The sequence below is a fragment of the Neopsephotus bourkii genome, unplaced genomic scaffold, assembly GCF_033783945.1.
Source record: "Neopsephotus bourkii isolate Nb327-2 ecotype Australia unplaced genomic scaffold, CSIRO-AGI_Nbou_v1 NB_122, whole genome shotgun sequence".
Lineage (NCBI taxonomy): Eukaryota > Metazoa > Chordata > Aves > Psittaciformes > Psittacidae > Neopsephotus > Neopsephotus bourkii.
Genome location: NW_026900639.1, coordinates 843,450 through 868,635, shown reverse-complemented (window position 1 = coordinate 868,635; position 25,186 = coordinate 843,450). Strand labels below are relative to the sequence as shown.

General features: G+C 44.0%; 1 protein-coding gene across 3 annotated transcripts in view; it reads right to left on the bottom strand.

Moving 5' to 3' along the window:
• Window positions 1-25,186, bottom strand: part of PTH1R (parathyroid hormone 1 receptor) — a 111,675-nt gene that overhangs the window by 19,393 nt on the left and 67,096 nt on the right. For all 3 annotated transcript variants that reach the window (XM_061365787.1, XM_061365795.1, XM_061365805.1), the window contains 4 exons: window positions 16,507-16,617; window positions 14,816-14,934; window positions 3,841-3,935; window positions 883-1,069 (listed from right to left, as the gene is read on the bottom strand). In XM_061365787.1, coding sequence (XP_061221771.1) covers window positions 883-1,069; window positions 3,841-3,935; window positions 14,816-14,934; window positions 16,507-16,617 — 512 coding nt within the window. The remainder of the gene's footprint in view (window positions 1-882; window positions 1,070-3,840; window positions 3,936-14,815; window positions 14,935-16,506; window positions 16,618-25,186) is intronic.

Sequence of the window (25,186 nt, the reverse complement as noted above, 5' to 3'; positions counted from 1 at the left end):
GGAGAAAGGAAAAAAATCAGAAAATTCTGTTCCGGGGCTTTCACACTGGGGAAAAATCAGTGCAAGAACAGAAGAGATGATCAACTGAGAAGAAAGCTTCCCCTCAGCTTGACATCATGTGTTCAATAGCAGGTGAGTTGGGAGGTGTAGCAGTACAAGGCACTTATGGAGATGTTAACCTCATCCTACTCTTTCCCAATCCCAGTGGTGAGGGTCACACACACTTTCAAAGGCAGCCGTGTTTCATCTTTTCCCTGTGTCTCTTGTCTATGTTAGGGAGGAAAGGGCTGTAGCCTTGGTCTGGGTGACCTGATGCAAGTCACATCACTTGGAAGTACGAATCCCTCCTCAGAGATATGGGCACCATGCTGAAGGTGAGTTATCCCATCCTGTTGTGACCATCCAAGACAGGGTCCTTCAGGGATGCCTGTCTTCCCTCAATGACTGTGAAGACACTAGGTGGCTGCTGTAGGCTTTGGTGACTGGTCCTCCAAGGCTATTTCAACCACAGTGTCAAGGTGTTTTCCGAACAGACCTAAGCAGCAAGATAGGAGACCTGGTAGAGACTCCCAGGACATACTAATCTTTAATAGGTTCATAAGCTGACCTCTCACTCCACAGTGACCTGGAATCCTTTGCTTTCATGAGAGGAAAACCCTGACTGCAACTCAGGGCTCTCCTGTCCTTCTGGCACAGTGGGGTAACACCACCCTTCTTTGAGAGGGAGTGGGAAGGGATGGAGAGAGGCTATGGAGAGTGAGGGAAAGAGGGGGAGCTGGTGTCCCTCAGTAGCATGGAAAGTCCACATGAAAGTGGCCAGGTGTTCAACAGAGAGGACACAGGCACGAAGCCTGGCAAACAGTCTGCTCCGGTGATACTCACAAACTGTGATTTATCTGCTGGAGGTGCTTCAGTAATGGATTTCAGGTCTTCCTCTGAGATCCTTTCCATCTCCTCCAAAGCTGACCCAGAGTACAAGACTGCGTCCTTCACAAAGATGCTCACGGCTCTCAGCATGAAGGAGACAAACAGGTGCATGTGGATGTAGTTTCTAGTGCAGTGCAAACGTCTGGAGGAGGAGACAGAGAAGGATTGGAGTATTTTAGACCACCTGTTGGACTGTCTCAGGGGTCACCTGTGCTTCTGAAGAGCCCCAGCTCCTCTCATCAGCACTGTGCTACCATGGGAAGCACTGCTAGTGCCACTGCTACCCTGTGCTCACAGTTCACCCATGGGGTTGGTAAATGAATTAATATCTCCAGGGTTTTGGCTGCGGCACACTGCTGCTGACTTTGCATTAGGACAATGCTGTGCCTGTACTCATTTAAACTCCTTTATTTCTGGCTGTGAAATCTTGCAGAGAAATGGGGCTGAATTTTGCCTGTGTCAGGCATGGGTAGTGAACATGCATGCAGCGGGCAGTGCGGGCATTGAGTCTACATCTGGAGGATGGTGTGTGTACAGTGCACATGCAGCTGCAGGAAGGTATGTGGTACACAGTCCATAGTCAGTGTATGCAAATCTGGAGTGCAGTGTGTGTGCAGTGTGCATGCACCTGGAAGCAGTGAGAGGTGCATCTGTATAAAGCACGTGTGCAGTGCTGGCACATCTGGTGAACATCAGGACAAATGCAGTAGATGCGCAGCTGATGCGTAGGGTATGTGCAGTTAGCATGCATCCAGTATGCAGGGTACATCCAGGGAATGTACATCTGGTGTGCAATGTGTTTTCAGTGAGCCAACAATAGCTGTGCAGTGTGTGCATGGCAGGCATGTCCCTGGTGCTCAGTGTACGTGCAATGAGTGTGCATCAGACATGCAGTCATTTTGCAAGATGTATAGACAGAAGGCAGGATACATGCACAGTGGTCACCGATACTAAAGTGTGTAGCCTGTGTGTGTCCCTTTCACTGTTAAATCCATCCCTCCAACAGATACACCCTTCTCAGAGTCAAACCCTGCATTTGAAAACTTCACATTTATCTGCACTTTGCATAGAGGAAATGAACTACAAAGGCTAGAGCTCCCGTGGTCACTAAAAACCTTCCAGAGGTTCTTGTAAACTGCTAGTCTTTGTGCCCACTCCAAATTTAGTAGCAACTATAACAGTTACTATAGGGTGCTCGGCTGCTTTCTTGTTTCAGTTAGAGATGCTATCCTTTGCTTGGTCATGTTGAACAGTTTCTGGGCTCCACCCCAGCAATGGCAGCAATGACCCCAAATGCTGATTGTAAAGCGCTTTAAGATCCTTTTCGGGGAAAAGCCGGGTGGTAAGAAATGAATGGGTTAGGCTTGTATTTATGAGGTGTGTTTTAGAAACAGTGGTCACGCCTTTGAGGAGAAGAAATAATTGACTGACCTGTTGAAGTCCCCTTCTGTGCTCTATAGCTCAGTTGCCTGGCTTACCATGCAGGAATAAATTCATACCCACTTAAATCGCCAGCTCCAAAAATGGAAATAAAAAGTCAAAGTAAAAAAGAAGATGGGCTTTGTTCCCTGCATTTGAAAGGTGATCACTGAGTTTCTGGATTATGTGTTACCTGGAATAAAATCTGCTATGATCCCTGCTGTTGCTTTGATCCCTGGGACAAAGACATTTTAGCACAGTTGCACACGTAGTCTGGGCTGTAAATGGAGAACCCTGACTACATGAATAAAGACAGAGTATGTCTCCTGAAACTAGGAGTACTCTCCCATACATGAACATTAAATATTTGAACAACCTGCCACTGTCCAGTGGGAAATGAAACAGAAGGGAATGGGTGGAGAGGACAGAAGGGTGGTGGCAGGAATGGATTCTGGGACTACATCACATGAAGTGTCTCCAGGAGGGATCTGCAGTCCCCTTTGGCTCTAGTGTGTCACAGATTCAGGTGCTGGGATGCTCTGCTATACAAGTAAATCCCCTTGACCTCCATTTGTTCACAGAGATGCCTGAGCACTTTTAGTGCCAAAGGCCACACATTTTATTCCCACTGGTATGTGTCTGGGGCTTAGCTTGAGCTTTCATGATGGGAGCTACTGAGTCTATCTATCTGAAGACACCACGTGGTCGTTTGCTGTGTGGAGAATTTCTCTTCACAGCTGTTGTCTGGGTCCTGCTGTCTGCTAGGAGAAGATACTGCCAGCCACGGAAGGGAAGCAAATCTGGGACTTGGGGGATCAAGGGTCAGCACCCGCTCTATCTGCAGCTCATCAGGTAAGGTTTTCCAAAGGACAAACTTCTAGCCATGAGCGACTCCTTTCATTCATTACATCCCATGGTCTCTGTGGCAGCAAGAAGATGCAGCAACCAGGCTTGAGGAAAGTGTGGTGTGAGTTCAAGATGTATCTAGGGGTCTACATCACCTGGCAGGGGTGATGGAAAGGGATGGCAGACAATCAGAGTTAGGAGGATGAGCGGTCATTTTTAGATGGGGTCCCATTCAACTGGTCTATCCATGAATATTGAGGTTTAGAGTGGAATTTCCCTTATGAAACCTTAGTTATCTAAACATTAGCCATCTAAATCTAAGCCAGTCATCTGAAGGGGTAATACAGACAGAAAACCCCAGACACTCTTCCAAGTGAGACACGCCTCTTCCTGAAGTTGCCTCTCTTTGCCTTTGCAGCAGAGAGGGTCTAGAAAACTCAATTGCAGGCAAAAGGAAGAAGTTCAGACATGCCACCCACCATCCCCCAAGAAGTTTGACCTATGTGCCACTAACACAGCTCGAAGCACAGATGCAACCTCTTGTGGCTTACTGAAGAAGCACAGGCCACCCCAGTTTTATCTTTTAGGAAAGCCTGAGGCTTTTCCATTCTAGTGAGAACTCACTTAGGTAGAAACAGAGCCGCCTACCTGAAGTATCCCAGGATAAGGACAGCAACTGTGAGGGATCCCAGAGAGATGGAGTATCCAACAGTATAAATCAAATAGAGGCGATCAAAGACCTCCTGCAGTACAAATGATGGAAAAAATAGCGTCACATTAGAACGCGTCCCACTGCATCGTAACACAACCATGGTAGCAGCACAGAGATTCAGGCTATCATACTTGCTAGGGGTGTACAGCTCGGAGTCTGGGTAACCTTTGGCAATCGTATGTCTTGTCACCTTTTCATGCAAGATCATCTTTAAAAGCAGTATTCATTTTTCCTAATGACTGTGGGGAGACAGGATTTTTGCAAGGGACAACTGATGGAGTTGGGTTAATCCCATGCCTGGGAGTTTTGCAGCATTTTCATCCCAAAGGAACCCAAAGCGCTTTACAAACTGTCAGCCAAATCCAGAGATCACTTGGCAACTTTTGGTTGAACAAAATGCCCACTGACCTGTGATTTTTTTATGGAAATTTGAAATTTAGTCATAAGGCTATGCCATACCATTGCTGAATGACCGATGTCCATGCTGGGGGAGTGTATCAACCCACCACAGAAAACATGGAGAGGACATGTTTTGGCTGTGGGATATGAGATCACCTGCTTTAATCTTTTTTTTTAAATCAGAAGCAGCCAGTGACTGCAGTTATCCAAACCAGACACAACTTTAGCTTGCCAAAGCCCCATTGGAAATGGTCCTGTCACAGGAGAGCTTATAGTAATTAATCCCGTAGCAGGGTTTAGTTCTCTTGGCCCCCTTTTATTTTAGAGTTGGTCTTAGAAACCCTAAGGTTTCCATTAAATACTGAGATGGTTTTCTTCATCCTGTGCTTGGGCATACAGCTTAACTCAGGGATTACTGAATATCTGCCTGAAGAGGGTTAAAACATCTGCCACCATCCTAGCTTGTACTGCCTTTCATCGTCTGAAATTAGAAATAAACCCCAAAGAAACCAACAAATTCAGCATCTTTCCCTTTGCTTCCTCTTCCTCTCCCTCCTCCCGCTTCTCCCTCACCCCACCCACTGGGTTACAATAACATTAGTAAAGCTGAGCTGTGAATGACAGCTCTGATTTTTATTTGAAGCTGGAAACGCTGTCCTGGAATGTGAAACCTCAGCCCTATTACATCAGAATCCCCAGATATGTGAATGTTTCTTTGCGGTTTCCATTGGTAGAGTGGTGCACTTGGCAATATTAACCTAGTGCGTATTTGTGTATTTATATATATATATCTAGATATCTGTGCAAGCAGCAGGCACTAGAAAGCCACTGTAAGCAGATTTGAGAGCTTCAGGGGAAAAAAAACCTCCTTCCCTTCTAAGCCCTTCCCACTGCCAAGCAGGGATCCTTGTTGAACTGGAAAATGGTGAAAATTTAAAATCAAATAAAAAAAACCTACTCCAGGTTTAGGATTCTTTGTAGTTAATTAGTTGTGAGGTATTACTATGTCCAGCTGAACAAAAGTGTCCCTGAGACCCATTCAGAAATTTAACCAGAAAGATCTACGTTCCCATCAGACAATGACACCGTTGTAGCAGCAATGGTCTTGGGAAGGGCCTGCTGACTGGCTGGCAGGACGTTTTCAGAGGCTGTGGTTAGTTCCTCTGATTAACCACAGGGCCTCTTTTTGAAAGGATATTGAGTCAGAACTGCCAAGACATACACATGCATGCAGGCATGCATGCTGCTGTGCCTGCTTGCATAGATAGATGCCACAAATCTTACCCTGTGTCATGATGGGGAGCCTTCAGGGAATGTGATTTTTTTGGATGGGGCTTAGGTCCTTGGGAAAAGCCTCAGAAGCAAAAGGTTGAGGTTCTTCAAAAGGCTGCATAGAGAAGGCCCTTGGAGGGCAGCTAATGCTTGCTAGCTCCCAGGAGCGTTCATCCTCAGAAATGGTGAGACTTGAATTTACCCAGGAGGAGAAAAAAAACCCACCACAACTCTCTAAAGGCAATTCCAGGTCTCATTCATCTCCTAGCACAAGGGAGGTCCCAGCTTGGTGGAAACCACAATGCTGAATCAGGAAAGGTCCTCCAGGTAACAAAATATTGAGTCATCTACCAGCTGAAACAACCACCTCCATGGTCTGAGAAACCTCTCTTTGGAGCTGAGATGGATGGCAATTTAAATAATTCACAGAAGACCACAAAGGTCATGCATGGCCAAGCCATGGACACAACCTGGGCCACCATAGTCTCAGGACAGCACACTACTTACTAGACCATCCTGCCACAGCAGGAGGTCTACCTGATTTGTCTTATAAATCCACCCTGAAGATAGACTGAGCATCAATGGTCATCCACAGATCTTCTGGAGGAAGCAACCCATCTTGCAAAAATATACCCTTGCCACATCATGAGACCCTAGTTTAAAAAGTTTGATACTTTAACCAAATCTTCTGATTTGACTCCTGCAGTAATCCTTCACTGTTTCACCTGCTGACACATGTGCACTGAAAAAAAGAAAAGCTGAGAAAAAGCTGAAGAAAACCTTGGACAAAACCTCAATATCTATGATGCCAGGGGCTGAGATTATCAGCAAAATACTGTAACACTTACAGTACAGAGTCAAGGTTATGGAACATCAGTTTCAAAACTGGTGACCTTGAAAGTTGCCCTACCCCCACCCCATCCCATGCCCTGCTGGGATAAATCCTGGGAAAAAAATCATAGAATAGTTTGAGTTGGGACCTTAAAGCTCATCCAGTTCCAACCCTGTGCCATGGGCAGGGACACCTTCCACCAGACCAGGTTGCTCCAAGCCCCATCCAACCTGGCCTTGAACACTGCCAGGGATGGGGCAGCCACAGCTTCTCTGGGCAACCTGTGCCAGGGCCTCACCACCCTCACAGGGAAGAACTTCTTCCTCACATCTCATCTAAATCTACCTTCTTTCAGTTTAAAGCCATGCCTCCTTGTCCTACCACTACCTGTTCTTATAAAGAGAGCATAATATGACATTGGGAATAGCATAATATGGGGAAGGCGCGGGAAAGTTGTGGGATGTATCTGATCCCCCTCGCCTTTCTTCCTGTTTCTTAAATTTTTCCTGTGCTTATTGCACTTGCCATCTCCCTAAGGAGTACCCAACTTACCCACTTCCCCTGCCAACAGAGCTTGCAAAAGAGTGCTCTGGAAACCTTCCCTTCACAAGGCTGAGCTAGTCATGGTTGATCCTGAAGGATGCTGGGTAGGATGAGGTCCCCTGTTGTGGCTGAGCTGGTTTTGGGGTTGGAAAAGTGATTTCTGATCAAGTCATGCCCCATTGTATCCTCTCTAGGTCATGCTCTGCGGTGCCCTCAGGCACTGCACATTCTCAGGACACTTCATTGCCCTCATCGTCTCTGGTCACATGTTGCAAAGCTCCACCAAACCGCAGCCATCTGTCTTATACAGCCAGGTGAAATGATCTTTCTGCAGTGGGCTAGCCCACCTGGTCCTGCCTTCCCAATCTCGATCCAGCCACAACTCAAGAGACTCACAATAAACCAAGCTGCAAAAAACATTAAGTACTATTTCAGCTGTATTGACCTGTAACAAGATCTCCCTTTCCCCCCTCCCTCTTGGTCTGGTGGGAGACTTCCTCTCTGCTCCCCTTTGCCTCTCAGCTTTCCACCAGCCTGACCTCAGGGTAGAAACTTCACAACAGCCTGGCAGCTTTAGGAGAATAGGAAACCAATATAGAGCTGAAGGTGGCTTCTGCATGAACTCAGAGAGTGCATGGAAAAAACAAAATAAACAAAACCTAGCCACCATGGGCATCCATGGGCTGGATGTGGTCCCCTCCCACAAGGATCCTTGCATTCTCCACTCCCTGAGGTTTGGACATCTTCCAGATGTGTGACCCTCAGAGTAGTTGGCTGTTACATTTTCATACTGTGCTTGGGGCTTAATCTGACTCCTAATTTGCCCACTTCCACCAATAAGGAGATAATTTGCATTGATCTGAATCCAAAAGAAAACCGCTTTCTGCTGCAGGACAGGTCAAAGCTACGTCAGAGCACCAGGCATGGGACTTTTGAGGCCCTGTCCATTGTGAAACCATGGCTGTGCTTTTACTCTTTCATTGCAACCAGGTGTAGGACCTTCTGTGTGAATGGTATTTCTGCTTCCTCAAATTCTAGTATGGTTATATGAGTTTATCAAAGTGGATGTGGTCCTCTAATTTAGGTGTCTATGATGCTGATGGCTCCATCAGATCTGGCCACCTAAGGGCCCAGCAGCTGTAAGAAAGAGGTGCTTCTATTTTAACGACAGGATGGTGCCCTCAACCAGCAGCTGTACTGTCTGGGTTGTCACAAGCATTGTCCAGAATGGCTAACTCAAAGAGAGGTGTTTACATTTGTACAGCAAGTCACATCCATTTGAGTCTCAGGTAAGAGGTCTTGCAACACTTAGGACTCAATTAAATTGTCTTTACACGTGTCATTTTAGACACCCAAGTGTCCTGTCTGGCTTCAAGCCGCTTTTACATAGGGAATGGGTTTCCTCTAGGTCCCGTGTGGTATCTGCAGTTCTCTTGTAGTTGTCTTATACACCCTAGGACACCTCATTTAACTCTGGGTGTAAACGTCACCTATGTTTCAGCATCTGCTTGAAAACTTCAGGGCTTTGCTCTTCATATTTCCTGTTTCCTTTGAGTGGCACAGAGAGGGACATGGGTGACTGAGACATATTTTCTAGATGACTGGTGGCAAACTCCATTTTGAGTATCACTGCACTGTGCCCTGTATTCAACTTACATCCTTTTCCTTTCCCCTGTTAGACAAAAGCAAGATTCTGCAACATTTATGTTGTGAAGCTGAAATGAATCCAGTGGTCTTTTGAGGGGTTGGTAGGCTATACTGAAGGGTGGGATTAGCAGTATATAGGGATGGAAGCATATGTAAGGGCTTTCCATATCAAGTGTCTACAAAGCTTTACAAAGCTGCTGATTCAGATGTTGCTAATGACATGTTTGAAATTAACAGGGGAAGTATTTTACTGCTTTGAATGATAAGCAATGCCAGAAAGACTCTGTCTAGCTTTATTCATTGCTTTTCTTGTCTTTTTTTTTTTTTTTTACAATAGACATGATTAAAAAAAAAAACAAAACTTAATGGCAGAGAGAAGGGGTATTTTGCAAAAGGCATAAAACAGTCAGTGATTTCCAAAGCCTCTAGACTAAAAGTATAGGCATGATATAAGGAGTGAATTACAGGGCTGCTTGTAAGAATGAACACATCTTGAAGATGCGTTTTTTTTATTCCTACACACATACTTAAAACATCTGCCCATCTTTCATGATGCAAATGTATGACACTGATGCCATTTCATCTGTATAACTCAGTATAAACTATGTAAACAAGTTTTATGCCATCAGTTTGAGGCTACACAAAGTTGTTTGCTTTTAAAAGGACCCCAGAGAGCTCCAAGAACAAAGGCCAAGCATAGAAGATTTTTGGTTTGAACAATGGAGTTTAGATAAAGCAGCCCTGCAACATGCTGTGCCTTTCCCATTGTGTTTGACATGCCATGGAGTCTTGAGGCCTTTCTGATTTCCCTAGAAGCAGTAAACCCACCATGACCTAAACGAGCAGTAGCAGATGAAGACAGGATTGGTGCAGTGAGATTAGATCTTAGGATGGTCCATCTTGCTAGGCTGGTGGTTTCCAAGCTGAGCTAACCTCCCAAGTTGCTGGCTTGTATTTCCTTTCCCCATGATTTCAGTAGATGTAGGTCACGTTTGCCCTTAAGCTCATCCTTGAAAACAGGCTGGGTTTGACTTGCTTAAAAAAACACCATGTTTGGCATTAGTGTTGTTTTGGGGGATATGGGAATGAAGGAAATTTCTGCTTATTGAGCAAAATATGCCATTACTCCTGTAATGTCTGAAAAGGTGACAAGATAAATTATCGTGCTGAAAAGTGCTGCTGTTGGCTGGGATGTGTGGAAGGAGGCTGTAGTCAAAGTGTTACTATGGGTTTTGGAGAGAAATTGCCCAAAAGCTGCTTTTTCATGACAGGGGCACACCAGGACTTTTCATGTGTGCCATGTTTTATCCAAAGACTGAGGAACTCTAAGAACACAGGTAGCCCTCCCATTTTTAAGGAAACCTATGAAAGCTGTAAGCAAATGGCTAATCTGGGCCAGACCAAAGGTCCCTTTACCTGTAGTCTCTGTCTTCTACATGCCCATGAACAGATGTTTAAGTACAGATCAAATACAGAATATATATAGAACATATATATACACACACACACCTATGTGTCTGTCATCTAGTGGTTATGTAGCGGTACTGTATAGCTGTATACCTGTGCCAGTGTTCAGCAGCTTGCGGTTCAGCAATGTGAAACACACAGGAGACAGATAAACAGCTAGTGTTTAATCACACCACCTTCCTCAAAGAGTGAACACTGGCCAATACATTCCCCTTCCTTCCCTTGTCCCACCTTCTCTCTTTAAACACTGATGGAAAATAAACAAAGGGTGCTGGGGTGGGAAGCCACAGATCTCTCATCTCTTCAGAGGCAGGGAGACTTTCTGAAGATACAGGATGTATTTAGGATGGGGGATGCCCATACATGTTTCCTGGAGAAGTAGTTGGAGAGCAAGATTTTCCACCATCTCTGCTGAACTGGTGAAGTGTTATCTTAAAGGAAGAATATGGTAGAATATATACAGACTGTGGTGTAGTGGTGGCTTTCAGCACTGCCCCAAAACACAAAGAAAATGGTCTTGTCTTCCCATGACATGCTGCTTAGACACCTTTCCACAAAGCTTCTTACTAATCCTTGGTAAACAATTGTCTTCTACAGACCATGCGGGGGACATGGTTGTTTGCATCAAGATTAATCCTATCTGCAAGGTATTTGGGGAAACACACTTGAATAGCTAGCTGCAACCTACCTGCTTTCCTGGCTAAAGGGAGGACATCAGTCTTCAGTGCTGTCAATCCCGTGTCCTTCAGCAGTGCTAATTTTCCCTTAGAAAACAACCCAAGAGCAATTGCTCACTGGGCAGTTACGAGCTGTTAATTCTCCTGGCTCTGATGGCTTTAGCATACTTTGCTAATTTCAGAAAGCGGTTTCCATGCTGCTCTGTGTGAAATAATCCTACCCATATGGTTCAGGAAAAGGTAGCGAAAGATGCAAACTTTCTCTGGGACCCTATGTTTGCTGCTTTGGTCAAACTTACAATTATCCCACAGTGGCTAAACTGAGAAAACTACAAATTTAAACAAACAAACGTGGACATATACATGTGTGCGTGTGTGCATGGACGTGGGTGTTTATTTAAGTGTATGTATCTGTACATACGCCTATCTATAAATACAGGCCTATTTCTAGGGTTAGTAATGCAGATGTATATATATCTAGTAACAGACAGACATTTTTCCTAAAGCTTTCTAATGCATAGTTTCTTACAAGTTCCTCTGTTGCATCTGTTCAGATGCTGTATTACTTGGGAGTGAGCCCACGATCTCTTTTCATAACGTTGGTTAAATGCAGCTGTTACTGGTGATGCAAAGATGCTGTTCCCCAGGGGAAGACATAATAATAGAAAACAATCTCCCTCTAAAGACAACCAGTCTATCTTGCCAAATTCCACGATTCTGACATCTCTTAACATATTTACTTCAAAAAGAAAAATAATCAAAGGAAGGTTTATTAATACCAGTGCTTCAGAGCCAGTCTTGGGTGTGAAAGACAAGAGGCCTTCCTTACTCTCTGGAAGTCATCACCCAAATGAGAAATAAAAGATGGTTATTCCTTTTCTTTTTGTTTGATTTCCAGAGTGCTTTTCATTCCAGGAGCCCCAAGAGACCCACAGCGTGTATGCATTGCTTCACTTGTTACTAAAATGAAGCCACCTGTATGGTAAAACAAGGCAACTACATGACCACATGCAGCTATGTCACTATGAGATGAGTGCAGGGCTGGACTGAGGAAAGCAACGTCTTGCAAATACAAGGTTAATCATGATTATCATAGTGAGTAATATAAGCTGTTGGAAAGCATTTGTTAATCAAGATACAATTCCAAAACTGGGAAAGCACAAGAAGGATGTGGACCTGTTGAAGTGAGTCCAGAGGAAGCCACAAAGATGCTCAGAGAGCTGGAGCATCTTTTCTATGCCAAGAGACAGGCTGAGAGAGCTGGGCTTGTTCACCCTGGAGAAGAGAGGCTCCAGGCAATCTTAGAGCAGCTTCCAGTGCCTAAAAGGGCCTACAAGAAAGCTGGAAGAGGGGCTTTTGACAGGGACAGGTAGGGAGAGAACAAGGAGTGATGGGACAAGGGGGAATGGCTTTAACCTGACAGAGGGAAGATTTAGATGAGATCTGAGGAAGAAGCTCTTCCCTGTGAGGGTGGTGAGGCCCTGGCACAGGTTGCCAAGACAAACTGTGGTTGCCCCATCGCTGGCAGTGTCCAAGGTCAGGTTGGATGGGGCTTTGAGCAACCTGGTCTAGTGGAAGGTGTCCCTGTCCGTGGAAGGGTGGTTTAGAACTGGATGAACTTTAAGGTCTCTTCCAGCCCAAACCATTCTACAATTCTATGAGAAGCAGTAATTTTCCAAGTAAGAGCGGATGCTGAGTGTAAAAATGCAGTTTTCTGCATCATGACATCTCACCAAATATCTGTCCATTAGGAAGCACAGTCCATGTTCCTTATCTGTGCAGTGACCACTCAGGGGACACAGAGACAGGTACATGAAACCCAGGATAACAGACTGCTTTCAGCCTTTTTACCAGCCTGTGGGTAGTGGTCTTTATATCCTCCTTGTGCTAGTAAAAAATGGACAACTCTCTTCTTCCCTGTGCCCTTCTCCTACACTTTTACCTTGACCAAGTCCTAGCTGCCAGCATGGAACATTTAAAAAAATGGACCTCTTTTCCCTAAGGGAAGTCTAGGGAGTTGCTTGGATGGAGAAGTCTGCAGCAGAAAACTCCCACTTCAGGACATGGCTGAGAGGGGTTGAACAGGGGAGACAATGACTTCAGAGAGTTTAAGAAGTTGTGCAACTTACAATCATAAAATCGTAAGATATTTTGGATTGGAAGGGACCTTCAAAAGTCATCTAGTCCCACACCTCTACAATGAGCAGGGACATCTTCAACTAGATAAGGTTGCTCAGAATCACACGCAGCCTGGCCTTGAATGTCTTCAGGGACTGTGCATCTACCACCTCTCTGGGCAACCTGTGCCAGTATTTTACCACCCTCGATGTAGAAAATTTCTTCCTCTCATCCAGCCTGAATTTTCCCTCTTCTAGTTTAAAAGCATTACCCCTCATCCTATTGCAACAGGTCCTCAGAGCCTTCTCTTCTGGAGGCTAAACAATTCCCACCCTCTCTGCCTTTCCTCATAGGAGACGTGCTCCAGCCTTCTGATCATTTTTGTGGCCCTCCTCTAGACCCTCTCCAATAGGTCCATGTCTAAAGCTTTTAGTGTGAGCAAGATTTTAATGACTCCAACAGCTACTCCAGAAAACTACCCAGAAATCTCTTGGGGCTAAAATAGTTGTTTTCACTATATGGACTGGGAAAATATAAGTCCTAGCAAACTTGATCTAAATGTCAGTGTTGTCTGGCACTGAGACAACATGCTTTGCTGTTAAGTAGCTAGAGTAGTACCTGGTGTACACAACCTTGTCTGTTCCTTGACTGTGTGATATAAAGCATGCAGATGTTCAAATAACATCTTTCCTCACTAAACAACTTCATTCATATGTTGCTTCACTGGTGAGAAAAAAAAAAAAAAAAGGCAAAAAAATCCCTATGCTGTGGTTGGATTTAAAATTAAGAACATTCCCCCAAAGGGACTGTGCATCATCCTCAAGCCTGCTCCGCACTGTGAAGCTTGTGGTTGGATCTTTATCTTCCACTGTCTGAAAATCACCCGTGCTGCAAATGATCACTCCCTAATGCCATATCCAAGGAGGACATCTTCCAAGTACCACTGAGAAAACAAAGGTTTCTGCTAAATTCTTTGCAAATTACAGAAATAGAGCAGCAACCTCATGTGGGTAGAAATGTCTTTCTCTGAGAAATGAGAAGGTCACATCCTCTTAGGTGACTCCACTGACAGCTTTGCTGTCACATTAGCATGGAATTGCTTCTGTGATGTACCCAGCTTGGGAGGCATTCAGTAGTACCACAGAGTCTCAGCTGGGCTCAGACACAAACAGAGAGGTAGGAAATTTCTGCCAGCTACTATTTTGCTAATGACCTGAATTTGTGTAAAAATAAGGCAAATAGATCTGATGTACTGATAGGAAACACCTCCTTGCCCCTCCCCACCCCCCTCTTTTTTTTTCCTCCATGTCTTAGGAATCCTTTCTCTAACTTTGGACTGGTGTCCCTGTTTCAAAATTGTGATGATACCAGAATTAGTTCAAGATCCGTTCTTATATGTTAATTTGCTTTAGCAACGGATTTTGTCACTACCCATCTCAAATGAACAGACTAAAAACCTCTGATCCTTCAACTATACCTCTCAACCAAGAGGTTCTCTATTAATCACCTACAGAAACAGGATTGCTACCGGTTTGATTGACACCTTTTTTTGGCTGTGTTTGTACATCTCCTAGCACAGACAAGCACATAAACATTGGAATTATTGGTAACAACCTGGTAGCAAAATTATTGCCTGGTGGGGAAGAGGGAGTTGCAATGCATGGAACAAGCTCCAGCCACTTCTTAGTGTCCCTGAGCTCGTTTCAAGTTTCCCTAAGATCTCTTTACAAATGGGATCATGGCAGGTGGAAGAACCCTTTCTGGCTTTGAGGACAATTTAAAATTCAAATAATTCCACAACAAAACAAAGATGTGTCTTTGGCAAGATCAGACATAGTTTCCAAGAGGAGGCAGCAAACTATAGCTCATGAAGGGTTTTAAATGAGAGAATGCTCCTAGTGTTAGCCATGGATGAGGCCAACACTTCATTCTCCACACACAAATGCAATTGCCTACCCTTTCCCTCGTCTCGTTGGTGAGAAACTTGGCACATTCACTGTAGTTTGCCCAGGTGCGGTTGTTGCCTGGGACCAGCTCCCAGCTCCCGTTCAGGTCACACCGGCGATAAGCATGGCCTTTGGGAGAGATGAGAAACAGAGTAAACAGGACTAGACCTGGTAGAGCAGGTAAAGCTTCTTCCAGTGGTGGTTCCTATCAACCTTGATGCCTCCTGCCTGCTTTGAAGCTCAGCTGCAAGAACATAGTTTCCACCTCCTCGGCAATTTTATCAATTTTCTAGCTGAGAAACACCAGAGAGCTAATAAAAAGTTGCACTTAGTTTAGATTAAGATATAGGGTCTACAAACCAAGGAGAGATGCTTTAAAAAGTCCCAAAGCACAAAATCATCCTCAGAGTTGCAGCTCTCCCTATGAAAATAAGCAGTAATCTATATTATTCTGCTCTTTTTTTTTACAGATTCAGTGCATCTTAAGATAGAATTTAATATGGCTACCCTCCCCATGATGATGACAAAAGAAGAGAAGGCAAAGTTTCATCTTAGGTTTCAGCTGACAGATGAAAGCATCCATATGCAGAGTTTTAGGCTGGTGGGTATCATTTCATGAACTGTGTGTAAGAAGTTACACATCACAGTTAACAGCCATGAAACCAGTCAACAGATCTATCTGTCCTCTGACTACAGAGAGAGAGCTCATAGACACCTCTGCACCTTAATCAGTCAGTCTTACATCGACTCCCACACTAGCTGATTTGACCAGTGGATATCAGTGCAGTGCGGAACCTATGCCATGTTGGATTGTGAAGAGAAAAAGGATGGATTGCCTGTTCCTCCTGGCCTCTAGTGTGAAGTGCACGTTCAGTCCCTCTGTGAGAGGTCATCAGCTGGGGGTTAAGCTGGCTCAGCTCACAGGCCCTTCTAGAAAAGTCAGGACAGACTATGAGCAACTGCGGTGCACTGGAATATCATTACTTGTTTTCTGAAAAGAGCATCAGTACTCTGTGAGAACATATAGTCTTAATTCCCTAATTTGCCAGCCTTTGGGTGCACAGCTTTCCCTGAGAAAAGAGAATGCTTTAGCTTTGAAAATACACTGAGGAGTGAGTGTACTTCAATTGCTTCTGAAAACATGCACAGACTTTGCGGCACCACAAGCAAGCCAAGAAATGTGCTGCCTGAGGGAAAGTGAGATGGGGAGGAATTCACATGTTCTGGTTACTGGAGCTGTTCTCAGAAACCCACTGTAGGGGTCTGGGCAGAGATCAGGGGCTAGAATTAACAAACGCGTGAGGAATATAAATTGGAAGAATATCTTGCAGGTTTCTATTGGTATGCAGTTTGCAGCGTCAAACAAATACAGATTTGTAATGCTGCAAGACTACCAAGCTGTAAGCTTGCAATTGGTGCTTATAACCCTAATTAGACACCCCAATCAGTGCCTAACCCCGTTACAGTCTGGGCTGGGCAGATGGGAAACTTGTCATTGTCTAGGTTAAAACAGAGCTTTTCTTTCAGCATAAAACCATAATGGTTGTTTCTTTACTTCCCTTTCTCTGGCTTTACTCCTGACTGGGAGGGAGTCACCATGTCATAAAACAGGGATGCTAAAGAGGATTTTAATTTTCTGATTCCCAGGCATCCCATTGCTGCAGCTTACCAAGCTTTGCTGACACTAAGGTCAACACATACCTTTGTGATTGAAGTCATAGATGTACTCAGGACATGGCATAGCCACCACTTTGCCTGGCACACCTTCAGGCCAGCAGACGATACCATCCCACTCAGGAAGACAGAAGCCATCTGTGGAAGAGACACAAAGATAAAGAGGAGTCACTGGACCTCCAGAGTCCTGCTGTTTGGAGAGGGCTGTCCTTGAAAAGCCGGCAATACTGTCACTCAGTTCAAGAAAACCGCTCTTAGTCATCAGTGCAATTTTCTTCTTAGTGTTTAGCTCCAGAAGGTACAACTTCTCACAAGTTTTATTTCAGGACAGGTTCCCCAACATTGGACACTTTTAAGATTCGGTTGGACAGGGTGCTGAGCCATCCAGTCTAGATCATGCTTTGCCAAAAGGTTGGATGAGATGATCCTTGAAGTCCCTTCCAACCTGGGATTCTAGGATTCTATGGGATAATACCTGATGAGAGTGGTCAATGATTTAGGAAAGCTGCTTTCCCTTGTGGGCTGGAAGAAATGAAAATGGGGCAGGACAGCAGAGTAGAGAAGAAGAAGACCTGAGCAGTCAGGACTCTGTTGATTGATGGGAAACATGGAGAAATCCAGGTGAGTTTGGTTATGTATAGCCTTGATATGGCAGCACATATCTGAGCCTATACTATAAAGGAGCTGGGTTGTGTTGTGGCTACATTATTGTGAGGCTCAAAGCTACCAGTTCAGGGAAGGTACTCATGCACATGGAGTGGGAGGGCTGTGATTTAATATCTACATACCATTAATCCAAATTCAGCTGTATTTTTAACTCATTGTTTACATCAGCTGGTGCTATGCTATACCACAGTGCTCTGCTGCTTTCTCAGATATGCTTGTGTGCCTGAATTTGGGTGATCTTTTAAGTAACACTAAGACTAGCAAGAATCTATAGAGAGGTGTCTGTAGCAGTATCTCTAACAATAAATAGAGACTATTTCATTACCTTGCCTTATAATGCATGAAACAATGGAATTTCTGTTTCGTAAAGATTTGCATCCTTTCCCATCTGACAGCCTTTCTGCTTATAATTTTTTCCCTCTACTTGTATTTTCCTATGATTTCATCATGGTGCAAAATGCAGTGCAATCATGCACTGATTGATTTGGAGCTGTGTCCATGCTAATTGGCTGGCAGTGCATGCACACTAATTGACCAGTTGCCTACCACCAGCAACAGGGTGACATGGCTGAGCTTTCCCAGCTTCTCTGTGTCTGCCCTTTTTTCCCCAAACTTTTTTTCTTTTTTGAAATTTGGCAATATGTACAAAAAGTACATATTGTAATTTTGCAATTATACAGAACTTAAGAAAAAAATCAAGCAGGTCTTTTAATGACCCATAATTATGAGAAACCAAAAAGCTTTGCTTCTCTCTTCACGAACAAGGTACTAGCTGATCATTCAAGGCCTCTAGGTTATGTCCTAGGTGGGCTAAGAGGGTCTTCAAGGAGCTCTGAAGCCCGTGGGGTTTGCTACCAGCTTCTGAAGCAGCTGAGATACCAGCGATGAAGACAGAATCCCCTGAGAGATGGGTGCCCACCATCCCATCAGTCTCATCTTCCTCATTGTCTGTTCATTCTTTCTGCAAGGGACAAAGCCAGAACATACCCACATTTAGAAGTGTTGAGAAATCCTCCACGCATCTCAAAAACGGTGGAACTTGACCTCATTTTCAACTTTGCTTTAAAAAGAGGGAACTCAAACCCCATTCTCCACCTCTTTTATCCTTCCAGCTTGTCAACTACCCATTTCTGCAGCTTTTCGTCTGTAAGCTTCCAGTTCCAAAAGGAAGCAAGTTCCAATTCAGATGCAGACATTCAACATGGACAGGTAGGGCTATGCACCCAAACCTAACCTGGTGTTTACATATGCCTTTGTGTTGGCCTGCATTAGCTGCACCTACCAATTAAAACCCAGCTCCAGTAGAAGATCTGAAGTGAAGAGGAAAAAACAGTGAATCTACCTGAGGTCTGGTTTCAGAACTGCCTCTGCCCTCTGTACCCATGGCAGCCGATGAAGGAAATTATCAACAGCCTATAAAGTATCTGACAGGGAGGAATTATACATGAATGAAAATAAAATGAAACAGACCACTCTTATCTGCAAAAGAGCTCGGCTTGAAAAGAAATGATAAGCATGGCCAAGATCTCAATATGTTTCATTAGTATCAAAGCTAGTGCCTTAGCAATTTTTCAACCAAAATGCAATTTATCCTTTATAATGAATGTATTTTCACAAGATTAAATAAGGATCCAGGATTGCTTTAAAGACCTTTGGCTGGTATTGTACCCTCTAGCGTAGGAGCTGACAGTGATCAATTCAGTTTGCTGGTATTTCAGGGTATGAAAAACAACAGAAAAACTCTAAACAGCTGACTTCTTATGTTTAATTTAGTGCTGATAAAGGGGACCCAACTAATCACTGCCTATCTTCTAAAACTTTAACTGGGAGTGAGGATAGGGGAGCTAAATTCCTCAGTATTGTTTTCATAAGAAAGAGGAAGAAGCTTATTGCATTTGCTCCACTTCCAGCCACATTAGAGGAAGAATAATACTAGATTTCCTATTCATGGAAACCAGGAAAGCCCTTCCCTTTGGCTCATTATGTTGCAGGATTATTTACACTGTGAAAACTGGTTTATTTATTTTCCAGTTCTCTGGAAGGATCAAAATAAAAACGAAAAGAAGTAGCCCACAGAATTTGGATTAGGACAATATGTTATTGTCTCTGAGGCTGGTTTTTTTTGCAGACAAGAAAGTAAATGAAAATTTAATTTAGCACTCAAAGTGGTCTTACCTAAAATAAAACCAATTCTTTTTACAAATAAACAGATTTGAGTAAACCTTAAAATGAATGCCGGGGAGAAACAACACTGAAGAGAAAGTGTCATGCTCTGAAATACTGAGAGAGAAACCTTCCACTTTTCTATGATCTTCGGAATAGCTTACAAAGGTCAGCCTTCACTTGTAAGTAGTTTCATTTAGTATTATACTGCAATATTTGTCCAGAAAATATTAATGTGGAAAAGTATCTGATGGGTACACCCTCCTTACAGTGTAAACATACACACACATATTTGAAATGGACTCAAAGGAAAACAATGCTTTCTGGATAACAGAATATACAATTGTTTCTTTTGGGGTACTTTGATCCCCACAATCCTTGCAAAAAAGCAGAGGACATCTCTGGACTGGTGTTTTATCATGTGGACAATTTGGGAAGCCATCAGCTGCCCCCAAAAAATTGGAAAAAAAAAAAATCAGGTTTCCTGCCTCTCACTGCATCTGAAATATTTTATTGCCTCTGTGTATTGACCCATGCAATTGATTTATTCAACCTGATTAGGGTTTGGTGGGAATCAATCTTCAGAAAGCATCCAAGAAAAGGTGCAAATGAGTCTGTCATTGTTACCATGAACTGTTGCAACACAGAAAAACCTCTGTAGCCTGCTCTCCATCTCTGTCATCCCTTGGCTCTCTCCCCACTCTGTGCTTGGAAAACACATTTCAGCCAGACTTGAAGGAGGGGTAAGACATCTCAGTCTGCCAATTTAATGGTGATAGATGATCAGTAAAGATCAGGTGAGCATTTGGCACCTGCCACCTGGTGACCAGCCTTTGCCAACTGACTAGCCAACTGGCACATGCAAAACATAAAATTAGGCACAGCATGGCTGTTTCTTGCCGATCCAGGGTGCCATAGGTAAGGCAAAGGGAGAGGAATTGCGTTGGGAAGGACTGCCAACTAATAGTTTGTAGTAGGGGGAAGCTGGAGGGAACATCAACAGATTAAGCCAGGTGCCTCTGGATCTCCTGGTTGCAGAAAGAACTGAAAAGTTTCTAGATTGATTGAAACTCTTGGAAAACATTTTTCAAAATGGAAATATCAGACCAGCCATGCTTTCTGACTGCTTGATCCACTTGCTTGGATTTTAACACAGCCAAAATCTTTTTCTCCCCTCTGTACATGCCTGTTGTCCCATACAGTAGCCCCACTGTCCTTCTCTCACTCCTTCCTCCAATACCTCTATTTTTCCATCTAAGGAGACAAACCATCAACCTTCTGACAGGACAAGGGGTAATGGCTTTAAACTAAAAGAGCATTTATTCAGACTACGTATGAGGAAGAGATTTTTTACAATGAGGGTGGTGAAGCACTGGAACAGGTGGTAGATGTCCCATCCCTGGAACAACCCAAGGCCAGGCTGGACAGGGGTTTGATCAGCCTGGACTAGTGGAAGGTGTCCCTGCCCATGGCAATGGAGCTGGAACTAGATGAGCTTTACGGTCCCTTCCAACCCAAACCAGTCTATCATTTATGACTCCCAACATCCGTTGCTTACTCCCTCACCCTGTCTCCCCTGGTCCACTCAGCCATGTGGCACCTTTATCATTAATTTCACCAATTTGAGACTACTGGGACCAAATTCTGCACCTTCTGCCTCCAAGTTTTTCCTATTTTACTCACTCTAGAGTTCACTTAATAACTGAGCTGATTATACAATGAGGAGAGAAAATACCATATATTTCATTGGTATTGTGCTGGAATCCAGACAAGACTTTTATTTTTGTTTGTTTTCCCAAATATTTCCCCCAACATTCTTTTATTGGTTTATAAAAACATTAACAGTACTAACAACTTGGCTTCTCTCTGTTGTTTTTCTTTCTCCCTGGTCATTTCTCAAAAGAAATGCACACGGAATTACAAGAAGAAATCCGAAAAACGATGAAGAGTTTCAAGAAAGCAATAAAAAAAACCTGAAAGCTGACAATTTTTCCTCATGGCTATGTTATAAAATAAAATTTAAAAAAATTTACAATCTTTTTTATAAGCTGTCATTAGAAAAAGAAATGCACCACCTGCAAGTAGTGTGCTTTTGGCATGCTAAATGCAAGTCAGTCTCTCCTGGGACACTTAACAATATTTAGAAGCATAGATAATCAGAAGGGATCCAGTTCATCCTAACTGCAATAGAAAAGATCTCAAAAATTCTTTTTTAGGTGAAAAATAATTTGAAGGTTCAAATATGCTGTTTGGGTTGATACAGGTGAGTAGGTTTGGGACACAGAGCCACACGTTCTAAGTAAACTGGGAATGCAAAACATTTCTTTCTTTGGAAGAAACAGTAGGATTCACTGAAGATGTAAGTCAGAAGGAATTCATAAATTTTCAAGAAAACAAGAAAACCTCACACATATCCCACATCCCAAGCATCTTGGATATGTATCAGTCATTCAGGCAATGCTTTCTCAGGCATTTTTGTATGCTGGTGAAGCTCCTCTAAATTCAGAGCCATAACTCTCATGGATGGAGAAAGGGAAGATGGGAATTGCGCCAGGGTTTCTCACTGTTTACAGGACGTGACTGACCACTTTAGTGCCGAAGAAATTAGTTTTGTTGGACAACATGAGTAGCTGGAAGTGATGCAAGAACTTTTTCTTTTCCAGAAGCTTTGCAGATGGCTCAGCCTGGTGTCTCCCCTTCTGTGTCTCCATGATCTGATACAAGTTCAGGGAGACAGAGCAATTGTACTCATGGAGAAAGTATCAGTGACCAACACAGTCCCTGGCTACAAGCCTGTCACAGGCAGGTAAATGAGGTTGGTAAAAGACAACTGCTGAGGCAGGAATTAAAGGTTTGTCTTTTAAGACTTATTGTGCTTCTTCATCCCTTAGTAGCTGCTAGAAGAGTTTTCACAGGTCCCAAGATGTCCTTGCTACTGGTGAAACAAAATAACCTCTCTGGGGAAAAGCTCCTAAGTTCCTTTGCTGGAAAGGAAGGAAAGGAGTCTTCCAGCAATTTGGAAAGACTTGTAGGGTGGAAAGATTTTTTGGTGCCCTGGAGGAGAGTAAGACTCTTGGTCTGCTTAAAACAAGAGAGAATGAGATAGAAGGTTTTTCTCATCCTATTGGTAAGCACTATGAATGGACAAGAGCTACAGAAGTGCAAAAGGATGCAAAAATAACCAGAGATTTAAACTGGCAGTGGACAAAGCTTATACTGGAAATTAAAAGAAGTGTCTATCCTTCAGATGAGTAATGTTTGTGATGAGGCCAGTAAGTTCCATTTCCCTCAGTGATTTTTAAATGGTATCATTAAAGCAAAGGGAGGCTGTGGCATGGATGGGGCTAGGAGGAGAGCACCGTGTCACTTGCATCTTTCTCTGCCATCCTTGTGCTGGGACAGGTCAGTGCATCTTCATCTTCAGTATCGCGTATGCTGCTGTCTTATGATCAGCATAGTCACTTGTGCTTCCTAAAACCATTTCAGTTTTCAGGCTGACTATCTACCTTTCCTCCAGGTCTCAGAAACCATCTTACTTATACCAGAGACAGTTACTTCCAAGGGCAAAAGAAATTCTAAACCAGTCCAGATTACTATGTCCTTCCATCCCAGGTACAAAGATGCCAACAGACCTCCCAGTGCAATTCTGCAGTCATCCCTTGAGACACCCAGATCATTGCTTCCTCAAGAAAAACTAAGCCATGGCAGAGCTGAGCCTCTCTTTCCACCGCCATATCCCCGCACCAGTAAGGGTCTCTAGTTTCCCGAAGCATTTCCTATAAGGTTGTTTTTCTCTTCTCAGCCCATCAATCCAGCATGTTCAAATCCTCAGCTTCAGCTGAAGGCAGCCCCAGTGGTTCAGGCAACAAATCCCTCATCGAAATACAGACTTCTCTCTGAGGAACATGTGTTGGGAGAGATGGTGCTAAATGCTGCCTTCATCCACTGCCTTCCCAGGGCTATGCTTGAGCAAGGATACAGGTCACCACCAGACAGTTCCTCCTCTGCAGAGGACATACCATGAAATAAACACTCTTTAGAAGATGAGGCATGTGGTGTCAATTCACCATCTAAGTAGAAGTTACCAGTGCCCCACTGAAAAGCACTGAGAGGAAAATTCCCCTAATATCAATCGCAATAGGATATATACCTATCAGATATAGGTCAGAGAATCTGATTTACTTCTCTGCATCTGCATGCCATTTATCACAGACCATCGTTGCCCATTTTCTAAGACTAGACTGTAAAATGTTCCAGGCAGGGTGTGTGTCTCAGTTCCTGAGGTGTCTGAAGGTTACTATTGTAGGGTACCCATTCATCTCACCATTGCTTGGACTGTCATGAATACTGCCTTACAGTAACACCATACTACAGAGCAGTTATAGCAGCACAGATTACTGTAGTTTTAGAACAGATGCACCTTGCAAGCCCTTGAGGGTCGAAGTCTCGGGGCATGGAAATGTAGTCATTATCAGAAGCCAATATGATATTCAGGATGGAGTAAGCAAATGCTCTGTTTGATGCCTTTGCTGTGGGACTTGCCTTTTGAAGCCCAGCACAGAATGCTTTCCGAAAGGGCTGCACCACACGTATCTCTTATTTTGTTTTTTCTTCATTTCTGCTTCCCCACCTGAGCCTTGTCACAAATCCCAGGCTGTTTTGGTGGGAGAGAGAGGAAAGGAGAGGCATATTTTGGCTGTGCCTGCTCACTGCTCAGACTGCATCCCCAGGGTGCAATGAAGGCTATTCTCTCCTGCCTGCTACTTTTCCCTTGCCTCCTCCCTCCTTTCTTTCTCCCCCAGACTCAATTCCAATTTCTGTACAAGTTGTACATGCATGTGGAGAACACATTAAAACCATCTGTGAGGCTGCTTGGCAGCTGGATAAATGCAAACACGGTCTCGAGGTGTTTATCTAGGGGTATGGAATATAAATCAGCCCGACTTATTCTGGCACCGTGCAAGGCACCAGGGAGACCACATTTGGAATATGGTGTGCAATTGTGGTCACTCTGTTACGGGAAGGACATTTGGAGGATTGGAAACAGGCAGGGAGAAGCAACTGAAAAAATGACCCAGTATTTGGGAGAAAGGGAGGCTTGGAGGACCGGTGGCTCTGTATAGGGGTATTTGGGGTTGCAGATGCATTGACTGGTCAGAGCATGTGTGTATGAGCACTTGCATACACGTATGTATAGGTGTGTGTTGTTGTTGACCTCTGTTGTGCAATTAGGGGAGGATATGTCTATTCTGGGGAAAGATGCTCCTCATGCATCTAAGGGCATTTGCATGGGTAGCTGGGGACATATAATGGAGTTGTGTGCAGTGTGTCCTTGGCCAGTGCATGCAGCTCTGAACTTCTCTGTGTGTATGAGTTCTGTGTGCTGACCAGCTGGAGGGGAAGGTAAGGAGAGGGAGGGGATGGAGGGAGAGGGGGATGGAGGGATGGATGGATAGGTAGATACAGGTTCTGCTTATTATTACTCAGAGACCTTTGCTGGTCTGTGTAACAGTGTTCAGTGGGCAGAACACCCCTTGCATGCTCAGCCCTCAGAGGGGAAAGCTCCTGAGACCTGTTCCTCCTTCGCATTGCAAGACTTATATGGCTACCTCTTAGGCATTTCTTAATGGGATTGGAAGTCCTTGACCTATAAACCTTTGCAGGTAGAAGCCAGCGGTTGGTAGTTTCTATCTCTTGCTAGCCCTAATTCGAGCATGACTGCAAGCAGCCATCTGTGAAGAGCTGCAAGCCCTTGAAAGTCATCATAGTCTTCCATCTTGAATGGTAGCTGTGGTAGATGGGTTGAATGGAAGAAGACATCTCTCTGTAGGGCTCCGTGCTTCTTTGATTCATCCTAGAACCACAGATGCCATGAATC